This window comes from Ambystoma mexicanum, chromosome 11 (assembly GCF_040938575.1).
Source record: "Ambystoma mexicanum isolate Mex_15411 chromosome 11, UKY_AmexF1_1, whole genome shotgun sequence".
Lineage (NCBI taxonomy): Eukaryota > Metazoa > Chordata > Amphibia > Caudata > Ambystomatidae > Ambystoma > Ambystoma mexicanum.
The window spans coordinates 1,167,188,077-1,167,213,940 of record NC_090934.1 but is presented as its reverse complement, the minus strand read 5'-3'; the positions used below and the strand labels follow the sequence as shown (position 1 = coordinate 1,167,213,940).

The window sequence follows — 25,864 nt, the reverse complement described above, 5'->3', positions numbered from 1 at the left end:
TTCTGATTGGCCCAGTGGTGAGCCACCAGGCTCACCACTTAGCATGTATGAGTGACAGCTAGGCTGTTGAATGGGGGTTTTTCTGCATAAAAGCAGGACTTTTGGGACTGGAACTTCAGAAGTCGCCACAGGACCTACGAAATCTGAACAGGGGAGAAGATGAGCCATCTGCAACGACGACACCACCGTTGGAGTCCTGCTGAAATGACCTCACCACTTTCCCGATGACAAGAGTAGATCTTCTGCTGAAAGAGTCTTCTTCCTCTGAGCTGGTGGGATCAACCAGTTTGCCATTTCGCCTTCCAGGATTTCTCTTGGTCGAATCGCCCGTGCCAAGCAACCCAGCGGCCGGATAGCCAAGCTTCACCACTGTGACCACGAATACCAGGAACGCACCTTTTAACTGACAAACTCTGCGGCTGGTTTCTTCCCTGGGCAGTGCAACGACTCCAAGTTTCCTCCTCGACGAGATCCTCTCTTCCCCTGGTCGAAACCACAAACTGCACCCGTTGCCAGGAACAGCTGCCACCGCTGGAGCTATCTCAACTTTAAAGGTACTGTGTTCCACCTGGCCTCCCTTTCTACGGTTTGCTAAAGGTGACCCTTAAATCCTTTGCTTTCCAACTGGGTTGGCCCCCAGACCTTCTAACTTTACCTTCTGAATCAACCCCACCTCTTTTGAACATTTCTACAAAGACTTGAATGCATTTCTCAACTGTGTGATCTTGGGCACATTTCACCTTGCTCCATTTAAAGTGGACCTGTCCTATGAACTTTGGCTCTACAGTAGACTCTGCCTTCTTTAACTTGTTTTGGTCTTTTAAAAGTGTTGGGAACTGTTTTATTTTTATGACCTGCCTTTTTCTCTCCCTTTTACTTAATTATTGGAGTGCCATCTACGTGGTGTTTTGACTTAGACTTATCTAATAATTCTTAAGGGAGGTGTGTATACTTATCTGATTGTGTTTTGAACTTGCTTTGATTAATAGCGCTAGTGTATTTTCTAATGTGTGTGTTTAGTAAATAATTATATACTTTTGATACAAAGCTCTGGTCAGTGTTTGCTTGCTCTACTGTGTTTTTAGCCCTATTGTGTATCCTCTTTATACTGCCCTATTCTTCTTGAGAGAAGTCTGACTGCTCAGCCACAGCTACCAGGTAAATCTGGGTGGTACAAACTGCTACCAATTGGGTTTACTGCTTACTCCTGTAGTCTTAATCTTCTTGCAGTGGTCCCCAAGGGAACTGCACAGGATTCTGCCTAACATCCCCCACCGGAGGAATCCCCTCCTGGCTGCTAATGCTTTTGCTACGAGACAAGGGGCCCTGCTCTCATAAGCTTACACGTAGAGAGGAGCCTCTGCCGACACTACGCATGCTGAGATGGTCCAGCATGGCATTATCTGCTCTGCTTACCTACCCGCCCACCTCTGCCTGGTTGTGCTGGTTGTGCTGAGGGGAACTGCCCATGAAACATCGACGGATACTGCCTAACCGCCCAGCTCCTCTGATCTTCCTCAGCAGGAACGTCATGCTGGCACCCCCTGCATCACTGCCACCTGAACAACTTAAGTTGCACGCGTACTACCAGCTGTGCACACCACAAACAGTCGAGAACCACTACCTGGTCCAACTGCGCCCCTGCAAAATTGGAAGATACACGCTTGCCTCACTCCTCCTGGGTGCCTGCTGGTGCACCAATCCTCCCACGCCTTGTACGCCAAGCACCACTGAACTAGCGATCTAACTTTAGGCACTGGCACGGCCAATAGCATGAAGCGTACAGCTTCTCAAGCTTGCTGGAGACTGTCCTACGTAGGCCCGGGAACAAATACTTTACCTAGCATGAGCGGCCGGGGCCTGTTGGAACGTACCACCATCGCCCATGGCCACCTAAACGGTGCTGCACCTGCTCCCTCCCCGGTGCCCTGGAATGTCACCTGTGAAAAACAAGGGCAAGACATCAATCATGGATTCATTCGCTGGGCAGAGGAAACAGTGCAAACCCACTCAGGCTGAGGAAGGCAAGCAACCTGGGATGTTAGACCCAACACAAAACCCTCAAGAAGACCAAATCCTTGCTGCAATTGCCACTCTGCGGGCATCACTGGAAACCAGAATCGACGAGGTCAATGCTGACGTACGACTCCCTCGTCAAGCTGTCAGACAACTGTTGGAAAGGGTCACAAATACCGAACTAGGGCTGAAGGATGCTGTAGGCACCACCAAAGATCTTGTGGCGTGAGTGAAGGAGCTGGAAATGAGGAACACTGCGTTAGAGTCTTGTGCAGAAGATGCTGAGGGCAGATCCTGCCGGAATAATATTTGTGTACTTGGAATCCTAGAGGGAGCTGAAGGGCCAGACCCCACGATGGATGTCAAAAACATGTTGCTGCAGGAAATTGGGCCTGACAGTCTCTTGCAGGGCTGTGCCCATCGCTCACTTAAAAAAAGCCCCCCGCCTGGATCTCATCCAAGACCTGTGATAGCCAGGATCCGGAACTTCTGTGACAGAGAGGTGAGCCTGAGGCACTGTAGAGAAGGAGGCGACATACAGAGGGAAAGATCCAGGATCGCAATATACCCTGACACTAGACCCACGGTTCAAAAAGCCAGGAACTCCTTTGTCCCGATAAAAGTGAGACTCCAACAAATGGGCCTCAAGTATATGCTGCTATACCCTGCCAGACTAAAGATCCTCTACAACAACAAATCATTTTTTCTGGATAGTCCTGCGGCAGCTACCATGTGGATGGAACACAACAATCTGGCCCATAACACTGAGACTGACACTTGAACGGACACCCAGCCATCCCAGCTCTCATTACGCCCGTTGTTAGTCACTAAACAACGCTCTGTAGTCAGAGCAAAGCATAAAGGGTCTCAGTTGTCCAAGCTGAGCACCATTCTGTGCGCTTATTAACTTACCCGTCATATTTACTGCTAAAGCCTCCCTAACAGTACCACTTTCTGTTCAGTGGGAGCAGGAGACCTAGTTACCTCCTGCCAGCCTTAATAAGCCCAACTCGAGTTGACACTAGGAACCGACCCGTTGCTGGTCCCCCTTACCTGGTACTCAATGGTCGACCTTGGCCTTGACAGTACAGGCATGCCTGAGCAATATTCCTTTGCTGGGCAATGTTATAAAGTTCAGTTAATGATGTTACTGTTTATTTGTTTTTTTTCTTGTTATTTACTCTGTGCATTATGGCTCTTAAGGTGTTGTCACTGTGGGGGCTGGAAAGGGGGGAGGGAGAGCCCAGGGTTTGTATGCTCCCCTACGGAGTATATGGTTTGCCGGGAAACTGGTGCCCACACACTACTGGTGTCTTTGAAACATGCATGCAATCCTGGGGTGTGGTTGCTGGAATTCCTGCTGGTGAAGCCTCCCACGCTATTTACCTATGGCCCCAATCAGAATAATTACCTGGAATGTATGTGGGTTGGGATCCTATCTCCATAGAAACAGAGTGAAATCCTACCTGAAACACAAAAAAATGTCCATAGCATTATTCCAGGAGACTGCTGGCAGACGAACAGGAGGCGATCTTGAACCGCTGGGGTGGGACAGAGTACAGGGCCACATTCTCCAAGTATGCTAGGCAGGTTCTCATGTGCATAGATGACTCATTAGCATTCCAATTATTAGAGGTAGACAGAGACAAAGAGGGACGATATGTCATTTTGCAAAGTTACCTAGAACATAGGCAAATTTGTATTGTGAATTGTTACTTTCCAAACCATCATATCCCATCCCATGTGCGTGCAACAAGCACTTATGTGGTGTCTAGACACGAGGGCTCCTTCTTATGGGGAGGCGAATCTAATTGTGTTAGGGACGCCACGCTTGACAGATCCTCTCCCCCTGGGGGGGCCAGTCCCCTGCCAATGTTGCCTTAACCGCAGCACTAAATGACCTGGATTTGGTGGACGTCAGGAGGGAATTACACCCATACACCAGAGGCTACTCCTTTTACTCTGCCCCACATGATCTACACACTAGACTAGTCTATTTCATTGTCGGACTTGGTCAGTTGGCTGAACTATGTAGCACAGAATATCTGGGCCGCTCTATATCTGATCACGCCCCTCTGGTGATCAAGTGGAATGATACACATCCCAGGTCCCCCATTAGGACCTGGCGTATGCTGATGGCTAACTTGACTGACCCGGTCTTTAAAGAACCGCTTCAGATATCCCTGACAGATTTTCTAGAACATAATATTGGCAGTGTCGTGAAGTGGGGCACTGTCTGGGAGGCCATGAAGGTGGTGACAAGAGGTGAGGTGCTGGTGCTATACGCAAGACACTGATAGTAGTCCTAGAAGAGAAGAAATTAAGACGCTGGAGGCCTGTCACACAGACCTGCGGCCTGATGAGGTGAAACTAGCAGCAATCTGGACCCGTATCCTTGAGACATGGGAAATGCTCTCCAAATTTGACTAGAACACGTGAGCAGCCTGTTCACATGCGGAAGGGGACAAACCTGGACGACTGTTAGCATAGCTCTGCAAAAGAGAACACCCTAAACCCCTAACAACGGCAATTCAAGATGAGTGCAGGACCCTTTGGAGATCCCAACACAAAATAAATACCATCTTTACTACATATTATACTCAACTATATAGTCATGACAGACAGGTCCCACACAGCAATATAAATGAGGCACTTTAGGTGATTTCGCTCCCAAGGCTCACACAGGCGCAGCAGTCCCTTCTGGACCAGCCTATCTCTCAGGAGGAAGTCTCGGACGCAATAGCATCCCTCGCTTCCGGTATAACCCCTGGGAGTGATGCCCCCCACCCCTCTGGAATTTTACAAGATCTACAGCCCCACTTTAGCTCCTCTGCTACTCAGGTTTTTCGAGGAAGCCTATGACTTAGGTATGCTCCCGGCTAGCATGCGGGAAACCCTGATTATACCTATCCCCAAGCCTGGTGTGCCCATGGACAAATATGATTCATATCACCCCTTGGCCATGCTAAATTACAATGTTAAGATACTTACGACAGTGCTATCGGTCCGTCTCTACAAGGTCATTACCTCCTTTGATACATACAGACCAAACAGAGTTTGTACCAGGACGTAGCACTATTCTGAGTCTACGTAGGCTACAGCACATCATAGACCAAACTGACACTTGCGATGGGAGCTATGTGGTGGCGTCCTTGGACACAACCAAGGCCTTCGACTCAGTCTTCTCGGAATGGTTGCTTGCCTCACTGCAGAGCTTTGGAATGGGGGAAAGTTTATTCGCAGTGTGACGCTGCTATACACTTTCCCAACCGCAACAGTGAAATCTGTAAGACAGTTCTCTGAAGCTTTTGACGTACGTTTTGGGACCCGCCAGGTGTGCCCTTTGTCGCCCATGCTATACATATTGGCCCTGGAACCCCTGGCAGTCTACTTACACCAGGAATCCATGTGTCCAGGCATCTTGACAGGGGGTACCCGACAGTAAGTATCACTTTATGCTGACAACATCCTGCTTTACCTGTGTTAGCCACGACATAACCTGCCCATGACACTGGATGTACTGGACAGCTTCGCAGAACTGTCTGCGATTGTCTTTAATAGACAGAAGTCTTGCCTTTTCCCCTCGGCCCGTCCCCGCAGCGTGAGTAGGGCCTTGCAGCCGGACTTGGGTCTCCCGTGGGAGGTGCGCTCCTTTAGATACTTGGGTATTCACATCGCACATACACCAGAAGAGGCAAATACGCTTAACACCCTCCGGATCATGAAGGGTCTCAAGGAGTCCATGACCCTTTGATCCCGGTTGCCGCTGTCACTTACGGGCAGGATTGCAATTGTGAAGATGATTGTCCTCCCCAGCTTCCTGTACTGCTTCACAAATATCTACTACTACATCGGAGCACAGTTCTTTCGTCTTCTAGCCAAGCAAGTCAGAGACTTCTCTGGGGCCCGAACCGTCACAGACTCTCCCTGTAGGTATTATGCCTGCCATAGAGAGAAGGTGGTACACAACTGCTCCGACTGGAACTTTACTACCTGGCTGCCCAACTAAGTCCTGTATCAAAATGGCTCTCTGATGACCCCCACCTCTGAGTCAATATTACTCCAATACCTGGTCACACCTGCTCGACTTAAAGAGATCCTATGGCTGCATGAATGCCCTTCACTTATTGTGGTTCTTGGTCGCAAAATCTGGTCCCAGGCATTGAAACTACTTCATGTGGGCCACCCCTACTCACTTAATGCCCCCATAACGGTGGATGTATGCAAAAACAGGGAAGGCCTGGCAGCTATCCGGCACTGGGAGACATGGGGCATCTCTACATGGGTTGACCTGTTCGGGGATGGGACATTAAGGGAATTAGATAACCTAACCCAACAAACAGGGATGTCTAGGGGACAATTCCTGGGAATATGAAAGTTAAAGGAGCTCCGAGAGCTAGATGGCTGTTACTCACCGGGATGGAGAGTACGTAAACAGGCCGGACCTCTATTGCTGGGGAGTTGCTTGAAGTAGCTAGGGTTGGAGCCTCCTACCCAAGCCTCCTCTCTGTGAGGGAATGAGCTCTTTAAACCGATATGACCACCTGCTGAACTGTACAGACAAGGGGACCGATCGATCAAAAAAGCGGGGAGAACAGACCGTCTCAAACCCAGGCTGTAAAGGAAAGGAGAACAAGTTAATAGTCTGCCAATAATGAAACTGGTTTATTCCCAAGACTATTCCCCTTTAGTAGTACCTGGTTTAATCTCCCCTTAAGCCAAAGGAACCGGAGTAACCTATAAAGTAGAGAGGTCTTAGTATATGACTAATGTATAATTCTGCAGTATGGAAAAACTAAGAAAAACTATACTTTACCCCTGATGGAAATAGGATTGACGTAAAGAGTCCTGGGAAACAACGAAAGTATAAAATAAAAAATAGGGAGGTTAGTAGGGTAGCTATCCCCGAACGGAACGAGGGTCGCACTGGTTTCGGGATGGTGCACCACAGCAAAGCGTTCAAAAGATGCACTTAGGAATGAGTCGAATTCCACAGGATATGGGATTCCAATTAGAGTATTTCTTACCGGAGTAGTTACTATCTCAGAGTCCAGGAAGCAGGCAGGGGTCTGGTACACAGGCGGTCACGACACACAGCAGAATCAGTGTCCAAGAGTTCCGGAAAGCAGGCAGAGGGTCTGGTACACAGGCGGTCACGAAACACAGCAGAATCAGTGTCCAAGAGTTCCGGAAAGCAGGCAGAGGGTCTGGTACACGGGCGGTCAGAAAACAGTTCAATCGGGGATTCAGAAGAAGGAGTCCGTGTGTAGGCAGGGTCGGTACACGGGAAAACCAAGGACTTCACAATTCAAGATACAGGGAGAGCACTTCGGAAAGTATGCCGGTTGTAACTTTAAACAGAAGCAGCGTTCTGTATGCCGCTGTGGAATAAATAACAACAAGAGGCGTATCGTTTGAAAATGAGGCTCCCCTCTCAACGCCGAGAACTACAACGTAGCAGGTTTTCTGGATGCTGTAGTTCGTGTAGAAATCTGCCATGGCAGCTGCCAGCGCGATAAGAAGGGCGCATGCCGGCGCCGTAACCCTTTATGAAGGGCGATCACTTTCCTGTCCCTTATTTTGGTTTTAACCGGAATTCCCCAATTGTTCTTGCTCATACGAGAGCAACGAGGCAGAACCCGGGAAACGTGGCGCGGCCGAGGGCGAGGTGTAACAATGGCAGAGGTGGCCTGCTGAACCTGAGGAAACAGAGCTGCTGTCCTTAATGTACATGCTCTAAGATGGCTGGAAACCAGTGACTAGACTGTACAGCTGCTTATTAGGTGGGTCAAAAGCCCAACATCCAAATTTGAAGGCATCTTGGGAATCTGACACTGGGGTCACGATTACTGATCATGAATGGGAACTTGTACTCCATTTCCCTAAGAAAGTCTCCCGGAATGCTAGATTTAGGTTACTGCAGATTAATGTGCTACACCGCACCTATTTGACTCCCAGCAGAGTGGGCAAGCTTAATAGCAATAAATGCTTGTCCTGCCCATGGTGTCACCAAGACGGTGCAAACCTAATCCACATGTTTTGGAACTGCCCCAAGGTACAGGTCTTTTGGTCCCGAGTAGAACACGCTTGTAAATTAGCTGGTATCCCCAGATATAATTGGAATCCCCTGGAGTGTCTGCTTGGGGCATACTCCAGGAGGCGGGAAATCAGACATATCACCAGGTTCATGGAACTAGCCAGTAGCCTGTATCCTCGCTAAACGCTGCATTGCCATGTCCTGGCAACACCCAAGGGGCACAAAAAACTGTGGCACTTAGAACTTGAGACTTGATGTGAAGCTGAGACAAGGGCGTGGGTTGGATCAATACAGGACCTGAAAGACACCCAGACAGGAACACATGAGTCTTGGAAACTGTTATATAGTGACTGCCTCTGGATGCTCTGAGCTGGTGATGTCATGTGGAGTGTTGCCTTGTGAATGTTAGAATGTTTACCCAAGGGTTCCCCACTCAGGCAGTTAGAGCTCCCCAGCCTGGGTGATGGGAGCCAATGTTATGTCCTGTCCACTTATGTCCATATCTTCATGTAACTGTGATTTAAGTACTTGCTAATAAACCTTAGAAGTTACCATAAAAAGCCTGGAAGTCACTTTGTAACAGAAAACACTTGTTTTTGTTCCATCCCTCTGATGACAAACCCCCATGAACCTCTATCTGATGCTAGCTCACTTTTTTCTGGCAATGTGTAAACTACCTCTTCCTCCCAAAACCCTCCTCCCACCCCACCCCACGCCCCCCCTCCCCAGAGCTTACTTTTGTACTGCAGCCCCTGCCCCCTGGTCACCCAGCTAGACAGATCCCCTCTGTCACCCCAGCCCTCAAAAGGTTGATTTTCTTCAGCATACCCTATTCAAGAGCCTAGTTACTAAGCCCGGAGAGGTTGACTTTCCTTTAATTTTATTTGTTTTTGGTTACTTCATGGGTATAATGCACAACACCTGGTTGCGCAACAGCGTTTGCCTCAAATGTAAACTGCTTCTGTTCATTGCTGCTGTGACCTAATTATGTATTGCTACTTACTCTAAATGCCAGCAAAAACATTTAAAAACAAATTAAATAGATCCTGCCTTCCCTCATTAACTTCCTTTCTTCTGCTACCTCTCCCCCACCACTCTCACTGTCCCTCCCCTTCTGACCGAAATACCACGCCCCTGTACTCCTCTTCAGTAAACCTTCAAAGGCAGAGACCTCCTTCACCTGGCGACTCTTAACGCCCGCTCAGTCAACAAACACTCTGCTGACATCTGCCTCCTTCTTGACGACACTGACCTCGACATTCTCGCTCTCACCGAGACTTGGTTCAATGCCAGCTGAGTCACTGCTTTTGACTCCCTCCCTGACAGCTTCAAGATCATTTCCAAGCCTCAACCTCACTGTGCTGGCCGTGGGGTCGCCTTAAACTATCCTGAGTGGGTTAATTCTTCCATGAGACCCACCCAACTCTATTCTTTCTTTGAGAGCCTTGTTTGCAAATTGGTCATCTCTCCCTCCTCCACTCTGACCATTGTTACCATTTACCGGCCTCCAGGCGTTACCACCCTATTCCTCTCTGAATGGGCTGATTTCCGCTCCTCTTTACTTTAAACCACCTCCAACCTCCTACTCTTCGGTGACTTCAACATCCAATTGGACTCGCCTGCCTCAGCATCCACCCCTTTCATTGACCTCTGCACCTCTTTCCCTCTCCATTCTCCCCTACGGTCCTACCCACTCGGCTGGACACACCCTAGATGCCATCATCCACTCAGAGCACTCTCTCGCTCCCCCTCTGCACACCCCTCTCTCTTGGTCAGACCATTCTCTCCTCTCATCCCACATGGGTGTCTTCGGCCCTCCTACCACACCCTCAAAAGCCCTGGCAACCTTGTTCTCGAACATCCGCCCGATGAAACAAGTGTCAGCTGCTGCCTTTGCTTCTACCTTCACCCCTCTACCCCCCTACCACAGACTCTACCACCGACTCTGTTCTCAGCAACCTTCACTCAGCCATCACCAATACTCTTGACATCCTTGCCCCAGTCATGAGGTTCTGCCTGAAACCCTCCTCTAAGCGTAACTCCTGGTATGACTCTGAACTTGCAGTCCTGAAACGAAAGTGCAGAGCAGCAGAACGGCAGTGGCAAACCTCAGGTTCACCCTCTGACAAACTGGTCTGCGGCCTGCTCCAAAGGCAATACAGACTCTCCATCTGTGCCAAGAAAAGGGCCCAGGTTCAGGCACGGGTATCTGGTGCATCCAATAACACAGCTGAACTTTTCAAAATCTGCAGACAGCTAGCCAACCCTTCCGCAGTCTCCTCATCCCCTCTTCCTTCCTAGGACCTCTGCAACATACTGGCCACACACTTTGCCACCAAAACTCAGGACATTCTGAACACTCCTGTTACACACCCGCCAAGCCCATCCCACACCCTTTTGCCTCCCATGGCCACTCCCTCTACCCCCTCCGCCTCCTTCACCCCTGTTACACCTGAAGAAGTTACCAAAGTTGTCCCCTCTATGAAGGCTTCTTCCAAATAGCTTCCCCCCTGCTCATTCAGAACCATCAAGGACAACATTGCCTCTCTTGCCCCTGCACTTGCTGATTTCTGCAACAAGTCTTTTGCCGCTGGTTCTTTCTCCTCATCCCTCAAGTACTCCCTTGTGCGCCCACTCCTGAAAGATCCTTCAGCAGACCCTACCTGTCCATCAAACTAACACCCTATTTCAATGACCCCCTTTCTGGGTAAACTACTGGAGAAGCTGGCCTTTCCCCAACTCAGCTTGTGCACTGAACTTGTCAGTGGTCTCCACGCTCATCAATCTGGATTCTGAGCATCTAGAGGCACGGAAACTGCTCTTCTGAACACCTGTGAAGAACTGCTTGCATCTCTGGACTCCAACTCCCCCGCTGTCCTCATCCTTCTTGATCTCTCCTCTGCCTTTGACACTGTCAACCATTCCATCCTCATCCAAAGGCTCCATGATACCGTTGGCATCTCGATACTGGCACTGGACTGGCTGACCTCTTTCCTAACTGACCGCTATTCCCAAGTCATCCTGGGCACCTTCTCCTCTCCTACCTCCTTCTCCACTTGTGGTGTCCTCCATGGATCTATCCTCTCCCTTTGGTTCTTTAACATCTACATTGCTCAGCTGGCACTCCTCATCGCCTCCTCCTCCCCCGAATTCCAGTGTTATGCAGCTGATGCTCAACTCTTTTTTAGTCCTACTGCTGAGTCACTCACACCTTCCTTCAACCCCGACTGCCTATCTGCCACTGAGGCCAGGTGCACTTCCAACAATCTCTACCTCAATGCCAGCAAAACTGAGATCCTTCCTATTGGGACCCCTGTCCCTCCTTCTTCCCTTTTCTCTGGTCTCCCATCTTGGGACCCCTGCTCCTTCTTCTGAAGCCAGAAACCTTGGAGTCATCTTTGACTCCTCTCTCTCCTTCCTCCCTCACACTGAGGACATTGGCAAGAAGTCCCACTTTCAGCTCTTCCTTCTGAAAGGAATTCTTCCTGTTCTCACCTTCCCCCAGCAGCTCAATATTTCCCGAGCCCTGGTTATCTCTATGCTTGACTATTGCAACAGCCTCCTCCTCAATCTACCTTCTTCCACTCTGCGACCCTTCAGCTAGTCCAGAATAAGCAGCGAGATTTATCTTTGGCCTTAAGCCCAGGGACCACATCTCTCCTGCCCTAAAATGTATCCACTGGCTCACGGTTGCTGCACGGATCAAATTCAAAACCCTCTGCATCATCCACAAGGCTGTCTTGCACCAGGACCCACACTACCTACAACTCTCTCTTACAAAATACTCTCCCTCTAAACCTCTATGTTCCTCTGGTACCAACTCCTTGTGTGTAAAGCGTTTCCCCAAACAGAGAGCAGGAGGTCGTTCACTTTCCTCAGCTGGATCCCTCCTATGGAACAGCCTCCCGCTCCCTCTGATTCTTGAGCAGGTCCATCTTAAATTCTGAAATTACCATAAGACTTTCCTCTTTTCCTCCTCCTTCCCTTCTTCCCTCCTCTGCTAATCTTATTGTTGATATAATTGGTGTCTTAGATCCTTATGCATCCTGTGGCCCCTGATTACTCGCACCAAATCTCTCCAGCTTCTGTTCACCCATTGCACTTGCCTTGGCACACCCTCTGCACTGGAGACTCTCACTTGTCCACCCAACGCGGCCCCTCGCCGCATAGCACTTATAATATTGTGCACTTATCTGTAGCTCAACCTCGAGCACGGACACCTCAGCACCTACCCCACAGCCCTCTTCCTTGCTGCACTTGCACGTTCTGAATACTCACAAGGCATAGTAGGTTTGGCTGTCCCTTTCCCCCCACTGTATTTTTTGTATATTTTATTTAAATTGCAATCCAATGTTCCCTCTCTGGTGCCCTTTGGGTGCTTTGAAACAGAATTAATTTGCTGTGTAGGTGCCTAACAAGCAAACAATAAATAAATGAATAAAATATGTCAGGCCCAGGAGTAAGGAGAGACTTCTCCTCCTCAAGAAAAAGATTATACACCATGTAGGCCACCTCTTCTTTATTAACTGCTGTCAAATCCACCACATGAGTATTAGATGTTTCTGACTGAGACATATAATGACACAAGAACTAGGAAATTGCTAGCTACAAGGCATATCTGCTATTCTTAGGAAAATGCTTTTCTAGGAAGCATAGGAAGAGGTAGAGTGGTGGTCGAGCACAACGAGGCAAGGGAGGGGAACAATGGAGAACAAAATCAACGATCATACTAGACCCAGTGACATTGAGAACGTGCAAGTGCAGGGGAGAGGGAAGGGGGAAAGTGCAGAGGGGAGGGTGGGAAGTAGAAAGTGCTAAGCAAGGGAAAGAAAACAATAAAAAGGTAGTAGTGCAGCCAGCTAGCGGCAAGTGCTGGGTTTAAAGTGCAGACAGGGGGTGTCTGATAAGTGCTGAGAGGGGGGTGACTGTAGGGTTACAGATACAGACCCCAAGTGCAAAGGTTTCCAGGAGGCATTGCGTGTGTGTGGCAGGGTGAGCAAGTACCTGGGCCCGAAACTACAGCGTAACCAGGTGCACGGTGCCGAAGCAGAACAAATCAGCAGGGGAGAAGCGAAGGCGGAAGCAAAGTGGAGTGTTTTGCGGTGCTTCTGGAACCGGAGATGGTTCTCCTCAAGTTTGAGAGTGGTAGGGAGGCAGTTCCAGAGGGAGGCCCCAGCCGAAGACCGAGATGTTGAAAAAGGTCTGTCAGCATGTTTGTTGCAAGAAGATAGTTGTGTGAGTTTATTAGCGCTTATATAGATACTCCCTTAGGCTGCGTTGAATGAACAACTAGCCCTGTGTGATTTTAGTTGTGCTAAAACAAGAACCTGTTTTCAATATGGGATAACACTGAGTAAGGTTATTTAAAGGGCTTCTGGTGCCAGTAGCCCCATTTGGGATCTGGAAAAGTGCAGGAAATATTACCCAGCGATTCCAGTGCATGTAGATCTGCACAGAACCCTTGGAAAATATCTTGCTCTGATACGCTGGCATGAGTGTGTGTTCTGTGTCGCCAAGCTGGATCCAGGGTGTCCTGTTTATCAACCTTATTAATGAGATGGGATATAAGGGGGTCTTCTTTGCTTTGTTGCACAAATGTCAGGATGCAAATTGGGCCTCTCTCCATTTGTTTGACAAGTACTGATTCTCAGCTCAGTGGCAGGGAAGACGCATGTTTTATTGGTTCACCGTAATCTTTTGCCCTCTATTCTGACTTTGCTTTGGGAATTTGTCATAAAATGAATCTGTGAAGAATCTGTGAAATGAAGGTATCTTTGCGAAGACTGCATTCATTTTGGTGACCTTTTTTCGGATTAATACAATCTTCCTCATCAGTGATCCCGTCTTGTGAGATGGTACTGCCATTTCTTACAACCTTTGTGTGTAATGATTACTACAGTTGTGCAGTTCCTTTAGCCTCGGTGAAATTGGAAAATTTGGTCTGAACTTGGAGAAAGAGGAACCGCTTCTGTCACCACTGGGAAGAAGTCTTGTCTTACATTGATCTGCCTATCATTGATGGCTGTTTGAAGATTTCCAGATCCAGTTTACCTCTTGCACTATTTTGTGAAAAGAAGAATCTGTAAAATATATATACCCATTAGAAATATCATTACAGCAGGTAAGTAATTTGTTCTGGCTGTCTTAATGTCTGCCTTAGTGCCTTGTTATGGAATTGCAGGTTGTGTGTCGCTGCAGCACTCATCTCACTTTTTTAATGGTCCATCCTGCTTAATTTAGTCTATTTGGAATTTTGCATATAGTGATGTAGTTTTCTGCCTATCTTATTCAGCACTTGCTTTTTAAAAGGCAGATCTTGCTCCCGTTACTCCCCCAAAGTTGACTTTATGTTGCTTTGATCCAGTTCAAGCAGATGGATCTATACATAACAATATTTGAGGAATGCATTTTCCTATCTTAGACATTAGTGACACATCTTGCCTTGGATAAAGTGGTGTGGCATAGTTCTGCAGAAAATCATTGGGCAAGCTCAGAAGATTTCCCTCCACACTACCATTGTTGTGGACAGATAATCACTGGTATTTCTGTCTGAAACAATATACAGTGCATCAATGTTTATCTTATTTCCAGCTTGATTTATTTGTAACTTGAAGTGGGGATAACCTTTGCATCCATCTTTTATTGTAGGTCACTCAGTTGGCACAGTACTTTGAGCCCTTGATTTTGGCTGCAGTTGGCATGGTTTCCAGAATTCACGATCATCAGCAGCAGATGACTGTTCTTGATCAGACCAAGACGCTGGCTGAGTCGGCACTTCAGATGCTCTATGCAGCCAAGGAAGGTGGTGGAAACACCAAGGTATGATGCTGTCATTCGTATTAAACATGAAAGATTAGTTGGCATCTGTAACAGTCAATTGGGCAGATATCTTGGAAGCATAGACAGCTACTTAGATTAATGCCTGTAAGGTATATAGGTTAGAAAAACATTACATTTTATGGTGATTATGGTGGCAGTTCAACACGAAACAGATTCCATTCCTCCAAACTATTTACATTATTTTCCCAAGTGAAGACATGCAGTGCATTTTGCAACTGAACACCTTTTTACTTACTCCAAGAGAAGATATTGCATAACTGCTTTGCAGATTGTGTGCCACTTGTTCCCACTTTAGTTTTAAGACCATGAGACATAGGGCACTTCCCAGTTACTGTCTCTTTTTCAATAAATGCATTTCCGGTAAATCAATTGGCTGAAGAACATGCAAAGGGGGTTGAGTCATGTTGGTCCTTAGACCCTCCAATATTGTATAGTAGAACCCACAAAAAAGTTCTGATCTAGACAGCGTGAGCAACCATCATTGACAAAGCTCATTCACATTTTCATGGTGTTGTGTGCATATAGATGTTCTGGCTGCTCTTGTTCATATATTTTTCTATTACTGCACTGAAATTGTCCATTGTGACTCTTCCTTCCATCTCACCATGTAGTTCTCTTTCTTTTTAGTTATCTAGACCTATAACAATGTTAAGTATTGGAGGTTAGGTTGGGCAAATGTAGATGCAGCACTTTTTCATTGCGTGTGTGCTTTCTTGGCCACCCCAGTTGATTATATATCTGTATTCGGCCTCTGAAAGATCAGATGTCTAATTGCTTTGCTCAAAAAGAACATAGAATATTTTTGGCACACAGTTGTTCCAACTTTCAGAACTTTTTCCAACGTTTCCCAAGAGCAAGCACTGGGACAAAAGCAGGGTTTTTAAGAACTATTTTAAAAGAGTTTCATGAATTAACTTATTGTGGTTGCACTCTCTCAATACAGGGTAGCTCAAGAGGCTTCTTTTATTCTGTCTCACTATTCATGTGTCTGGGTGCCACCGATATCAGCCTCATTGCTTAATTTGTATAGGTGTTTGCCAGGGCTCAGCCCTGGCACTTATTTCTGAGCCCCAGCACTTATTCGCTCTCTCAGTTTGATTATGATGTTGTGTTTTCGCAACTTTATTATTGTAACTGCCAATCACATAATAAGCACCTATAGAATCAGAGCAAAATATAAATAAGGATTGTGTTTAAAGAAACACTTAAATAACAAGCATTCTATTTTATGTGTATGTTGATTGGTATTTGTAAATCACACACCTGCCGTACTGACTGAGTACATTCGTCAACCACAATAAGCCAACGGAATTTGCAGCTTTAACTCCATATATGTTAACAGTGTAGTCAGGGGTCTGTTAATTTGTGCACATAAAAACCACATACTCAAAAAATGGAGTACAAACCGGGCAAGAAGCAATTCTGTTTTACAGCTGGGTTGGCACAAATCAAACAGAATGGTGGATTAGCTCTGATCGAGAGGCTGACATCTGAATGGACTATAACAGCAGTTTTATAACAAGAAATACAATAGTTGAAATTCAGGAGAAACACTTGCAAGTTGGAGGATTTGTTTTTTCTCTGCTTCCCATGGATTTGATTGGTTTGCAACCTCCTTTTCCACCTCGATAGTTACATTAATTAGTGAAAGCATCATTAGAGGAAACAGTTCAATAGTTACCCATCACCTCACCTCCCCATGCGGTACCACATTTTATTCACAACCCACCCCAGAACATCTTGTTATTAATGAAGCAACATTTGTGCTGACTGCTGGCACTTTAATATACTGCCATTGAGAATGGGACACAAGACACCCTGCAGTTGGTGGGAAAGGAAACATTCACGTGATACCTCTTAGATAATGACCTTTGCAGACTCTGTAATAGATACTTTAACAGCTAGCCTCCTTGTCAGAACTTAGGCACTTACTGTCTGCTTGCTCCTCCCAGGAATGCCACTCTGTCCAGTGTTCCTTTGCCACTGTTGCTTGCCGATGGGCTTTGGTGGTCATGTGACTGGCACACCGGTATAGAGCCACCCTCCTTGCTACCGTGCAGGGCCGCTGGTTTGGCTGACTACCCTGCAGTTACCTCACCCAGTTCTGGTTGTCTTAATTCTCATATGATGAGTACATTGAGCCTCCTGCCCCCTTTGCACATCCCTGTTGTTGTGGTCATGTGTTTTAAATTGAAAAGTTCCCAGATCCAGCCTGTTCCAAAGGATTTCCCACTATGCGTATTTGTGATTGTGCTATTGTTGTCTCTCCCCTCCTTTAGCTAATCAATGTTTTGGGCCATGTTTACATCCAATGTATCATTACCCCCTACCATTTCCTGTGAAGTCCTTTATACAGTGTGTCTGTGGCTCAGAGTATCTGCGTTATTTCCCATGTAGCCACCCCCACCATGCATCTTCTTTACTCTCGCAGTTGGTAGGTGCGTCCCTCTATCTGATGCTGAATTAGCACCATTAACACATTCCCCCTTCAATCGATCTTTTGATCAATATTTCTGCCCCTTTCATCGCCTATTCCTTTTCTTTATGCACCCTCACCCTCATACCATCCAAGTATTCCCCAAAAATCAATATTTTTGTTCCGTCATGCGAACAGTCCCCACATAATGCATGGTAATTCTCTAAATCTGGTGGCGGTGCTGAAAATATAATTTCTTCTTCACTCTCTCTCTCATTCACACTGGGGTGTTCCTCACCTAATACCTCCTTGACCTCCATTTTTTGCATTGCCATTGCAGCCCTTTCTTGTGCTTGTGGTATTTACACCACTGGGTGATCAGGTGACCGATGCAGGTGACGATGAGGATCGTGATGAGCAGAGGAACAGTTATCTTAAACATAGCCACAAGCTTGTTGGATGTCCAGGCAAACGATTAATCCAACCAGGATGCCGATGAAATGTCTTGCGCCTCTTTCATCATTCTATTGTGTATTGTTCTTATTTCCTCTACCGCCTGTGTGATTGTTCCATCTGTAGTGTTATTGGTGGGAATTGCGGTACAGCATGAGCTGCCTATCTTATGACACACCCCTCCCTCCATTGCCGTCATAAGATCGAGAACAAAATGGGTTTGGAGTGTATTTATTTACACACTGCGTTGAGTCCCTTTTAGTTACATTTACCAGTGAGAGCAGTTCGTAGCGGGTGATCTGCAGCCATTTTGAATTGGCTGCAGCTTGCACCCCAGGTACCAGAAGTACTGCTGTTCTGCAGTTTCAAATTAGATGAAATGTTCTCTAAGCTCTTGGTCTACTTCCCTGAGATACAGTTACAACTGGACCTTTCCTTCCGCCTTTTTCTCCTTAGCCATGGACAGCCCATCGAGCTGTATCAAGTCTGTGCGGGGCACCACTAATGTCGGGTTATGAAGAGTTACCAGTGCACAAATTGCCTTCCAATCAGGTTGAAGTTGGGCGTATGCTCTTGCTCCGCATGCCCACCAATTGTCCATCACAGCAGTGGTCCCCTTCTGCAATGCTGTGATGTCCGTCAATCTCCTTCTGCCGGTATTCATCACCAGCATTATTGTTACATTGGCTCTAAAACATAGAGAATATTATGTCAGTGGCTTTATGTTTTCTGAACGTGTGTTTTCGTTTATCCATCTTAAAGCATGTATATAACTGTTCCAAGTGTTCTTACATCTAACATTTATTTTCTTACCCACCCTTTCTTCAATTCCTACCAACCCTTTTACATGCCACTGTGCCATCCCTCTTTCCCATTTCCCATTGTGCAACACCAAACTCTGGATTTGCACACAAGGGCCTGGTGTGGCACCATGGCACATCATTCTCTGTGGAGGTTTTACAATATATTCTATTATGGACAGTGGCCACCTGTTTTGCCTTTTGGTTCCCCTCTGTTACATATTCCACAACAATGTGCTTATTTTTCTCATCCTGGGACAAGCTTTCCAGTTGTATAAAGTTGTCCTCATATACCTCTTCCCCCTCATCAATCCACTTTACTTCTACTGTATGTCCCAGGAACATACCCCTGGTTCTGCACACGTCCAGATGTACCAGACTCCCTCCCTCTTCTGCTGTCACCTCTTTTAGCAAGAATTGCTTTGGCATTCCTGTGAGGTGTGGAATCAGTGAGCACACATAGCAGGTATCATTGGTGCTTCCCAGTCTCACTTTCTTCATTTACCCATACCATATATTTTCTGAGGCCAGATCTACTCCTTCCCAACAGTGTTTAATAATTCCATTGTGCTAGCCACACTTCTCTTAGTGTGTGTTTCCCTCTCACCACCTCAATTTATGGGCTCAATTTATCCTTATGATACATTATGTGATATTTTATTTATAGCGCGCCTATACACAAGTGTTTCAAGGCGTGACGAGGCAAGGGAGGGGAACAAGGGATGACAAGACAAGGATTTAACTAGGCCAAGTGACATTGAGATTGTGCAAGTGCGGGGTAGAGGGAGGGCAAAAGTGCCAGGGGAAGTGGAGAGGGAGGAGAAGTGCGAGACATAGCATCAAGACATTGGGCCTCATTACGACCCAGGCGGTAAGTTACCGCCTGGGCCGTGACTTTACCACCATGGCGTAAACTACGTTTACGCCATGGTGGTTGGCGGACTTACCGCCCCATTCCGAGGTCGGCGGGGCGGTAAGTCCCCAATCCCCATTTACCCTTCCCCATTCCCATTTTTGCCCCATAGGGCATAATGGGAGTGGGGAAGGCGTTAATTACGCCACCGTAAATTACGGTGGCGTAATTAACTCCATGGTCCCTTAGCGCCATGGATTTTAACACCTGCTAAAAGCAGGTGTTAAAAGCGCCATGGCGCTAAGGGACCTCGTAATTGGCGGTAAGGGGTCGGCGCAGCTAACGCTGGCGTTAACCCCTTACCGCCAGGGTCGTAATGAGGCCCATAGACAAAAGAGTGCCGCCAACAGGTGGCAGTGCAGGGGTTAAGTGCAGACAACAAGTGTTAGGTAAGTGCAGGTAGGGGGACTGTAGGGATGCAGATACAGCCCCAACTGCAGGGTTGCCAGGAGGAAGTGCAGGTGTGCAACTGGGAGGGCAAGGGCTGTCACGATGTATACCCCCATACATCAATAGCAGACCAGTCTGCCCAGAGAACTGGTACCCATGGGGACCTGTAAGGCCCCAAAGCATTGCCTAAGGGCTTCCTGGACTCAGTCCTGGCACCTTTGGCACCAGGCTCATATTGCCTTTTCAGGAAAATCAAGTTATAAAGTGGTAAAACCATGTATAGCCCACCTTGAGGCTCTTTGAAGGGATTACTTTATTTAAGGGACTATTTCATTGGGTGTGTAACAGGGACTACTTTACCTGGGAACTACTTCTGGGTGGCTATTTAAACCACGCCCCGAGAATAGAACACGTTTCGCGTTATTCTGCACTCCTGCAGCGTAATGCTCACTGTGCCTGCAGCTCCAGTCCAGTCTTCAGCCACGTCCGTCCTGTTCTTCACGATCCGAACCTGCAAAGGACGAAAAGGAAAAACAGATTAGAACAAGAGCCTTACCATTCTCCATCGCAATCATCCAGGAGTCTCCGCACCTGCAAGGAAAGGAACACCAGCTACGCGCGCTATACAAGATAGCATAAACGCCGCGTGATACTCAACGATGCTCCGTTCGTCCATGGGATCCAACGAGGCACTCTAACGTGATCACCGCCCGGAGCAGCCTTATCTGCAAAAAACAAGAAAAGATAACAGGTGAGCTGTGCCTCACTAAAAGACATTCAACCTCGCACTGCAAGATCCTTACCCGAGGCAATATTCACTGGTGGTCTCGCGAATCACCATCACACGTACTTCGCTCCGGGGAAGTGTCGCACCTGCAGAATAAAGAGAGGACAATTGATTAATCACGTGAATGAACAATATTGCATGCTAAGACTTTTTTTTCTTCGCTTGTGCAAATACTGAAACTTACCTTGGCATTTCCTTTGTTTCTCTCGGAGAAGAGACACCTGTCTTCAGCAATTCTGCAAGGGAAAAAAACTATAAAGATATGGTACAAGAGTGGACTGTAAGACAACCAGAACTCTAAAGCATTGCATGCTACTTAGGATTGGCATAAGACTTACCACTGAGTGATTGTTGTCTGGAACTCAGCCATAAGATTACGGTATCAGTGAAGTTAACTGGATACCCAAGTCTCAATGCACCCCTGCATTCAGACACAGGATGCAGAGCCCATCCTTCTTAACAATAAGGTGAGACACAGTAAAGAGAACACAAGGAGGTTACGGAAGCAGAAGTAAAACCTCCTCCTATCGGTCAGCCAGCTAACTTGCCATTTTTACCACTCTAGGAAAATCTTCCCACGCTCCAGACAGACAAAACTAAGTGGCCAGGTGCAGTCGCTCATCACTTCACTACGAGTCACGCTGGTGGAGACCGTTGCAGTCCAGCTTCGTTCGGCGCCCCTGTGGAATCCAGGTGAGCGTAACAGAACGCAAAGCCTCTACACACATTTCTACCTGGGCATCATGGAAACCTCAGAGACTGGCCAATTAGCCCAGCTCCTGGGGGAGCTTAGAGCTGAAGTACATTCCGCCCGACAAGAAACCAATGCTCTAAGAAGAGAACTGATTGTGGCAAAAGAGCGTACAGATGACCTCGCCAGACAACTTCTCCAAGCCCAAGCTGGTCACACACCATTACCTGGTTTGGGGGGAGCGTCAGTCTCAACTCAGTCAAGTAGTCCAGTACAAGTGGTACTACCGGGGGCTATACCTTTAGCTCCACCAGAAAGCTTTACGGGGGACCCTAAAAGGTTTGCAGTTTTTATGAACCAGTGCCGCCTACACTTTCTATGTAGGCCAGGAGCCTTTCCAAATGATTAATCGAAAGTGGCCTTCGTACTGTCATACCTCAGTGGCAGTGCAGCGGATTGGTCTATTCCACTAGTTAACCAAGATGACCCTCTTCTCTGGGATTTCCAGGGATTTCAACAAAACATGGAGCAATTATTCGCCCGTCATTCTCAAGGTCAAGCGTTAGACAATGAACTTGTGTCCTTACGTCAAGGGAACCAGGACCTATTAACTTACATTGCAACTTTCAGTAGGTTGGTGGTAGAAACCGGTTGGCCCGAAGACAAAAGAACTATGCTATTCCATCGTGGGTTGAGAGGCGAACTAAAAGACGTTTTAGCACAGGTAGTAAACCCACCTCAAGAATGTGCTGAATATATAGACCTGGTGGTTCAGTTGGACCACAGACTTCAGAACCAGAAAGCTGATTGAACTAGATTCAAGAATCGGGTACTGGTGAGACCAAAAGACAACACCTCCAAAGGTACGGATGTATCTGAACCCATGCAAATCAGAGGAGTTAGAGGGCCGTTGTCCAAAACAGAAAGAGACAAAAGGAGACAGCAGCAATTGTGCTTATATTGCAGAGCATCAGGGCATTTTTTGCAAGACTGTCCGGTGAAACCGCCTAAGAAGGCAGTAGGAGCCGCCCATACGATCAGTACTGAACCAGAGTCGGAAAACTACCCCGCCCGACAAGCGTAGAGGTCCGCTTGTCGAGCGAGAAGAAGGACTCTCAGACCTCACACCTAACTTTACCAATGATCCTCATTGGTCACCAGCAACCATCTCGTATGCATGCGGTTAGAGCATACATCGATAGTGGAGCCATAGGTAACTATATGGATCAAGAATTGGCTACAAGGATGAATCTTTCTCTTTGTGAAAAGACCACAACAGATTTAGTTACCACCGTTGATGGAACAGAAATAGCTTCTGGCCCAGTAACTCACTCAACGACGGAGATGACACTGTTGGGCCAAGATGGGCATTGAGAGAACATTGTGTTTGATTTAATCAAGGCTCCACAGTTCCAAATAATTCTGGGAATGCCATGGTTAGAAATGCATAATCCTTGCATAAACTGGCGTGAAAAGAGAGTGACCTTCTCGGAATGTGTGCATACTTGTTATCCGGAAGAACACCCAACCAAGAAGAGAGCCACAGTCATGAGCCCAACAAATCTGCTACCCAGGATTACCAGGATTTTCAGGATGTATTTCAGAAAGACCAAGCCAACACTTTACCACCTCATTGACCATATGATTGCCAGATCGATCTCATACCTGGCGCACAAATTCCATGCAGTAGGATCTACACCCTTACTGAACCCGAGAATCTTCATTTAAGGCAATACTTAGAGCAGTACCTGGCTAACGGCTTAATTTTCCCGTCAAAGTCCCCGGCGGCCTCGCCTTTGTTCTTCGTCCCAAAAAAGGAAGGAGACCTAAGAACCTGTATCGACTATCGTGCGTTAAACCAAGTAACTGTAAAAAAACGGTACCTCTTTCCCCTAATCCCGGAATTATTGGACCAAGTAAAAGATGCTCGTATTTACACTAAGTTGGATCTCTGAGGGGCGTACCATCTTGTACGCGTGAAAAAGGGCGACGAGTGGAAGACCGCCTTCCGTACCAAGTACAGATTATTTGAATAATACCAGGTGATGCCCTTTGGGCTTTGTAACGCCCCGGCAGCATTTCAGTATTTTATGAACGATGTCCTTCGTGAACAAATTGATGTCTGTGTCATTGTGTATATTGACGATATCTTGGTATACTCGTCTTCTGAACAAGACCATGTGAAACATGTTCGTGCAGTACTAGAAAAAATATGTCAACATAAATTGTATGCAAAATTGGAAAAATGTTTCTTTCACACTACCAAGGTCGAGTTTCTTGGGTTTGTCCTGACCCCAAGTGGAGTTCGAATGGATTCACGGAAAGTAGATGCCATCCTCAAGTGGCCCTCACCCACTTCAGTAAAAGGGGTACAGAGCATGCTAGGATTTGCAAACTTCTACCGCAGGTTCATTCCTGACTTTTCACGTCTGGTGCATCCCATCACATCACTATTACGGAAGAATAAACGCTTCCAGTAGTCAGAGGAAGCAGAAAAGGCCTTCCAAGATCTAAAACAAAAATTCACTTCAGCTCCAGTTTTGAAGCATCGACGCCCAGAGCTCCCATACGTATTAGAAACTGATGAATCCAGTCTGGCTATGGGGGCGGTCCTTTCTGAAAAAGATCCGGAGACAGGTCAACTCCATCCAGTGGCCTTTTGGTCACAAAAGTTTTCAGCACCTGAACTAAATTATGCCGTCACCGACAAAGAACTTCTAGCGATCAAGTCAGCATTCAAAGCTTGGCTGCACTATCTCCTCGGAGCCCGACACACCATCACGGTAATTACGGATCAGAGAAACTTACAATTCCTAAAGACGGCCAAGGCCCAATCATCTCGTCAACTTAGATGGGCTTTATTTTTTGCGGAATACGATTTCGTGATTACTTACCAACCTGGTTGTCGAAACGGCAAAGCAGATATTTTATCCCGCATAGGAATGGAAGAAGCATATTCTAATCCAGAACCGGTACCCATAATCCCGAGAGGAAGAATCCTAGGAATAACTACCTTGCTAACTCTAGACGACATCCATGAAAAGATTCAGCAACTTCTCGATTCTACAGCTTTACAAGATTGGTCAAATAAAAGCAAAAATCATTCAGTCATTCATAATTTACCGTACTACCAAGGACGTCTTTATCTACCTAGTAAGGAACTACAAAAACAGGTTATTTCCAATTATCATGAGTCCTTGGTAGAAGGCCACCCTGGAATTGCAAAAACCGAAGCTAAAATTAAGAGACATTTCTGCTGGCCTACTTGGCGAAAAGACATTAAGCAATTTGTGCTATCTTGTGGCATTTGTGCTCAAAACAAGGCCCAGAAGAAGAAACCAGCGGGATTATTACAACCCTTAGACATTCCGCCTACACCCTGGCATACATTATCTCTTGATTTTATCACGGATATTCCTCCCTGTAATGGGTTCAACACTATTTTATTAATAGTGGATCTATTTTCCAAAATGGCCCACTTCATTCCGTTAAAAGGCTTACCCTCGGCCTCGACCCTGGCCAAAGAATTCCTCGAACACATCGTCTGAATACACGGATTCCCTTCAGTCCTAGTTTCCGATCGGGGCAGTCAGTTTATCTCACAATTGTTGAGAAAATGTTGCCAATTGGCCCAAATTGATGTAAGACTTTCAACCAGCCACCATCCACAAACCGATGGTCAAACCGAGAGGACCAACCAAACGTTAGAGCAATATCTACGGTGCATGTTGCACCAAACAGAAGGCAACTGGAAAGACATTTTATGGATAACCGAGTATGCCTACAACAATTCTTTACACTCCAGCACTGGACAAAGTCCTTTCTACACCGTATATGGAAGACATCCTCGGACCTCTGAACTCGACCCACCTCAGCACTTGGAGATGCCCGCCGTAAGCAGTTTACACGCTACTATAACACAGGCCTTCAAAAAGGCAACTGAACATTTAAAACAAGCAAAAGAAAGTTACAAGAAAACCGCTGATCAACATCGGAGTGAAGCCCCAAAATACCAGATTGGAGACCAGGTTTGGCTAGCCTCAAGACACATACCGCTAAAAGGGACCCACACCTTTAATCCCAGATATTTGGAACCTTACACCATTAAAGCCATCATCAATCCAGTGCCAGTTAAATTGGAGTTGCCTTCGAACATGCAAATCCATCCGGTATTTCATGTTTCGCTTTTGAAACCAGTGCAACCAGGAACAAGGATAACAAAACCACCAAGCCCCATCCTAGTAGATGGTGAACCAGAATTTGAAGTAAAAAACATTATGGACTCAGAGTTGGTCAAATCGAGACTTTTTTATCTTGTTGACTGGAAAGGCTATGGTCCACAAGAAAGATCATGGGAACCAAGTGACTATATTTATGCACCACGACTGATAAAACGGTTCCACCAGAACTTCCCGGACAAGCCTGGACCAGCGAGAAGAACCACCTTGGGAGGGGCCTTGGGGGGGAGTGTTGTCACGATGCCTGCCCCCAGACATCAGGAGCAGACCAGTCTGCCCAGAG

At 46.9% G+C, this 25,864-nt stretch overlaps 1 protein-coding gene across 11 annotated transcripts in view; it reads left to right on the top strand.

Moving 5' to 3' along the window:
- The window catches only part of TLN2 (talin 2), a 7,472,684-nt gene that overhangs the window by 3,826,970 nt on the left and 3,619,850 nt on the right, over nt 1-25,864 (top strand). For all 11 annotated transcript variants that reach the window (XM_069624483.1, XM_069624482.1, XM_069624486.1 and 8 more), the window contains one exon: nt 14,702-14,872. In XM_069624483.1, the coding sequence (XP_069480584.1) occupies nt 14,702-14,872 (171 nt within the window). The remainder of the gene's footprint in view (nt 1-14,701; nt 14,873-25,864) is intronic.